General features: G+C 40.2%; 1 protein-coding gene across 1 annotated transcript in view; it reads left to right on the top strand.

Moving 5' to 3' along the window:
• The first annotated feature begins 6 nt into the window (after window positions 1-6).
• LOC105556453 overlaps window positions 7-5065 on the top strand; it is a 19362-nt gene continuing 14303 nt past the window's right edge. Inside the window, exon 1 of the mRNA XM_012003546.1 lies at window positions 7-370. Coding sequence (XP_011858936.1) covers window positions 158-370 — 213 coding nt within the window. The 5' untranslated portion in view covers window positions 7-157. The remainder of the gene's footprint in view (window positions 371-5065) is intronic.

The raw sequence follows: 5065 nt of genomic DNA, 5'->3' as shown, positions 1-5065 counted from the left end.
GGATCGTTTTAATCGATAAATCTAACGTTAATCACACTTTGATCAATAGCAATTTCTTTGAAATTTTATTAGATTAAGAAGAATTCGTAAACATTGTGATTTCCAAAGGATTTAGGAAATGTGAATTTTTATTAGCTTTTTAACGGAGCCTCACAAGATGGTTAAGATTTGTATCTTATTCGTGTTACTGCCGCACCTGTTTTATACCATGGTATGTAGTACAACTTCGTGTTCGGAATACCTCACATACACGATCGATCCCGACACACGCAAGATATTCGGACGGATCGAAATTCTACCACCAAAATGCCCACCAGAAAATGAGGAAATTTATTTAAAAGTAGCCTTAAACGCTACCGCTGATTCGATAGTAAGTAAACCTTTTAATATAGTATTATTAAGAATGCGGGTGATTTCTAATAATTTTAGCACATTGAACTGAAACCTTAAAATAAAATTTAGCTAATCAGAATCGTTAGTTTTTGTAATTAGTAATAGTCTTTATAATTCTCGTAGTTTCAGATAGATTATCAGGAATTAATTTAAGAGCTATATTTTTTATTATACTTTATCTGAGTTGTCAATTGTTAATTTTATTCATTAATAAATAGAAATATTTTAATATGTAAACGGACTTGACTGTTACCGCATCATAGATATTGGTCGAAGGCAGAATCAAAACATCCAATTAATAACTAGATACATATACATTTTAACCTTTAATGGAGAATAACTCGACCGGTAAGCGAAATAATAAAAAATGTTTAAGACAAAAGTTGTTTGGTTTCGATGGGGTCATAAAATGGTACCATTGGTTTGACCTTGAAGAATTATTTGAAAGTCACATAAAGGTCACACCAATTTTTTTAAATGGCATTCCCTATTTTTTATTACATATTCTTGTAGCTGACCTCGAGAGCTTTCCAAAACGCTATAATAAAGTATTCTTTTATTAAGAACCTTTTGAGTTATTAAGGTTTGAAAGTTCCAATATTATGACATAAATTACAAAATATCTTGTAAAATATTCACTTTTTATCATCTTACCTTAATACTTTTTTGAACAGAATATTGATACAAATCAACCGGTGTAAAGAAAACACATAATTTTGTAACAAGTATAAAAAAATTTTTTTTAAACAATTGTGTGTTTTCTTTACACCGGTTGATTTGTCTCATTATTCTGTTCAAAAAAGTATTAAGGTAAGATGATAAAAAAATGAATATCATATATAGAGGTCTGTTAAAAAAGTATCGCGAATTTTGTGTTTTTCAAAAATTATTTATTTATTCATGAATATCTATGTTGTCCCCTTCAAAGTAATCCCCATCAGATATTATACACTTGTGCTAACGTTTTTTCCAATCTTCGAAGCATTCAAAAAATCCTTTTGTGATCTTGTTCAGCTCCTCCTTCGATGCCGTTTTTATCTCCTCAATCGTGGCGTAGCGTCGTCCTTTCATGGGCCTCTTCAGTTTCGGGAACAAGACAAAATCACAGGGGGCCAGGTCTGGGGAATACGGTGGCTGCGGCATCATTAGTGTGTTGTTCTTGGCCAAAAATTCACGCACAAGCAACGATGATTTTTGGTCGTGTTACGTCAAAACCTCTTGGAAAGTGGGGATATGGGAAATTGAGATTAGCGGGAGCCGCAGGATAGGGCTTCCAGACGAGGAGGTGTGGAATGACGCAACTAGCAATTTTAATATCTCGCTAACACGCTCGGAGGCGCGTGGAAGCGAGCCGAACGCACTTTTCCAAGGCTCTGAAAAGGTCAATGTCCGCGAGGACACTATAACTCCTTTCGAGAGCGGTGCGATCGCAGGTCCTATTTCGGGTCAAGGAAATTAATCCCTATTACCCTGGGACGGACCTTGTGCACTCTCAAAGGGGAATGAGCTGGGAGAGGTCTTTAGAAATAAAAGAATGAGAATGAGATAAGTTTAGAGTAACATTATATTTAAAATTTGTTTATATCTAGACATTACATTCGAAAATAAAATAAACAAATTTAATTAAACATTAGAATAACCATTACAGTAAAAGAATTGTTGGTCATTTTATTTAGAGAGAAAAAAAAGGATAATAAAATAAGAGTAAAATTATAGAATAAAATATATTACATTTTTATCGTCGGATTTTACAATTACGCGGGTGTGATGGTGTACGTTTGCGTGTGTAGGAGTGAGGGGTTATTCGGCGTTCCTTATTATAGTGGAGGAAAGAGGGAAAAGGCGCTGGAGGAACAGGATGGATACACGCCTAGGGTACCTCTCTCCGGGAAGATAGACCGGGATGAATCGGTGGGGAGGATTGGAGTGAACTCTGTCGAGGAGTTCAGGGATATCTAGGAGCTCAGGGCCTACGGTGAAGGTCCCCGATGGGAGAGGATGGGTGTAAGGAGGAATTTCTTGGATTAAACCAAAAAATTGTTCTGGAGTAATCCGCCGATCGCGGGTTACAGGAGGGAGTTCAAATTCCTCGACGATCTCTATACTCGAGATCGAAGAGGCAGGGGACGGAGGCCTGTCGTCTATTTCCGGAGGTTCTAGGTGAAGGGATTCAGATTCAGGGAGGTTAGGAGGAGGGTCTCGTGGAGGAGAAGAAGGGGGTGGAGAAGAGTTGCCGTTTTGCTCTGAATGTTCTTGGTAATTTTGCGCGGCTATTAAACGCGCCCGCCGATTCCTGCGATTCCTCCGATTCCGCACCGCGTTTCGCGACCTCCACTTGGGTGTTGGGCGTGGATCCCGTGAGTCCACTAAAATGAATTGAGTTAGGGAGGTTGGCTAGACTCTCTCTCTAAATTTGTAAAAGGGTAGCTTTAGGTGAAAGGATGGACATATTCGAATCGTACCGAATTCACACAGAGGTGAGTCCGGAGGCACGAAACGAATTTGTAAGAATGGAATATTCGAATCGTACCGAATTCACACAAAGGTGAGTCCAGAGGCACGAACGAATTTGTAAGAATGGAAATATTCGAATCGTACCGAATTCACACAGAGGTGAGTCCGGAGGCACGAAACGAATTTGTAAGAATGGAAATATTCGAATCGTACCGAATTCACACAGAGGTGAGTCCGGAGGCACGAGACGAATTTGTAAGAATGGAAATATTCGAATCGTACCGAATTCACACAGAGGTGAGTCCGGAGGCACGAAACGAATTTGTAAGAATGGAAATATTCGAATCGTACCGAATTCACACAAAGGTGAGTCCAGAGGCGCGAAACGAAGAGTTAAAGGGTGGGTGTCTTGAGGTCAACTCGCGAGAGTAAAAACGAGATTTTTTTAGAATCTAGCGAAGGTCCCTCAGAATAATAATATATATAGGGGGAAAGGAGGTCGTCGAGCCGAAACGAAATAAAAAGAAGAACAACGTGCGACTTACTACTGATAGCGGTCGTTGGTGGTTTTCGGTAGCTGGTCGAAGGCGGCTGGGCTTAGGCAGGTGTCAGATTCGTCGGCCAGGTCGCGCACAGATTTTATTTTGAGAATATATACGGTGTTAAAGAGTAATGTAGACTCAAAACTCGGCGGATCGCGGAACTGTACGGTAAGAGTCGAGAGCTGCCAAAGAGGCTGAGGCAGCAGGCTCTGGGTTTATATATGATTTTTCGGGGGTGGATCTTGGTCATGGGACGTGGAAGGAGATTTTGGATATTAGGTTCTTTATTGGTGGACTGTTGGGAGGGGTCAAGGAGTTGTCTTCCTTATTGGCAACCCGACCATTAAGTCGTTGTCGCTTACATATTTATTTATGGGCATCATTTCCTTCAGCGACTTTCGAAAAAATCCCGAGTTTCACTTTTGGGTCAAGTTTTGGTCAACATCTGAATCCCCTTTTAGTGTCTCGGATCGTAATATTTTAGAAATCTGAATTTTGAATTTGCCGTCTGAAAGGGCCTGATCCCATCTGTTTGCTGTTTCTCCCCTTTTTATTATGTCAACGGCTATCGACCAGCAACAATTAGGGCACTTCACGTTTCGAGTTTCGAAAAGTGAAACTCTGGCAATAAATTTTTAGTGAGGAAGGGACTCATGTGTTGGCTAGTCGATATCCGCTGATTTCTAAAATTGTCGTTTCAAAGGGAAGAAAACATGTTTCTTACGGTTTGTTGAAAGAGAGAAATCGTGGAGTCCACAGGACGTAACAGTCGAAAGTGAGCAATTTTGATACGAATTTCGCGGCGACCCGTCTCATGCCCAAATCATTGGTAAAAATCGAATGGTACGAGCCAATCGATATGTTTAGGTCCTCAGCAACTTCTCTAACGGTAATTCGACGATTGGCCAATACTATTTTCTTCACTTCATCAATGTTTTCGTCTGTTATTGACGTGCTCGGGCGTCCGGCACGCTCTTCGTCGTTCACATCTTCTCGGCCCTCTGAGAACATTTTGTACCACCGATAAACGTTGCTTTGGTTCAAGGTAGCTTCACCATATGCCACAGTCAACATTCGGAATGCGTCCGCGCACTTAATTTTGTTTTTCACACAAAATTTGATACATATTCTTTGATCCATTTCTTGGAATAGGCAAAAATCGAAGACGAGCCAAAACACGTCCAAGCAAAATAGCTGTCAAAAATGAACTGAACATTCAAAATGGCCGAACTTGTCAGCATGAGTGAGGGACATGAGTACCAACATAACGCCACAAAAAAATTGAAAATCGAATATACGTAGCCCGCGGAAATTCAAAATTCGCGATACTTTTTGAACAGACCTCGTATAAGTACCTGGTGTCTGTCTGTCTGTCTGTTTGTCTGTCTGAGATTGTGACGATGGGGTTTTTTTTCAAGTTTTGCCCACCTACGCACCCACCCACGCATTCACTATTTTTGTTTGTTTGACCGCGAACTCCTCCTGCATTTGTTGAACGATCTTCTTGCAACCGGTCTTAAAATTTTCCAAATTTTTCTGGGATTGTGACGATGGGGTTTTTTTCAAGTTTTGCTCACCCACGCACCCACCCACGCATTCACATTGTTTGTTTGACTATGAACCCCTTTTACATTTGTGGACCGATCTTCTTGCAACCGGTCTTGAAATTTTCCAAA

This window comes from Vollenhovia emeryi, unplaced genomic scaffold (assembly GCF_000949405.1).
Source record: "Vollenhovia emeryi isolate VEMERY1.0 unplaced genomic scaffold, V.emery_V1.0 DF940014.1, whole genome shotgun sequence".
Taxonomy (NCBI): domain Eukaryota; kingdom Metazoa; phylum Arthropoda; class Insecta; order Hymenoptera; family Formicidae; genus Vollenhovia; species Vollenhovia emeryi.
Note: the sequence above shows the minus strand (reverse complement) of the source record. Positions and strands in the feature narration are given on the sequence as shown.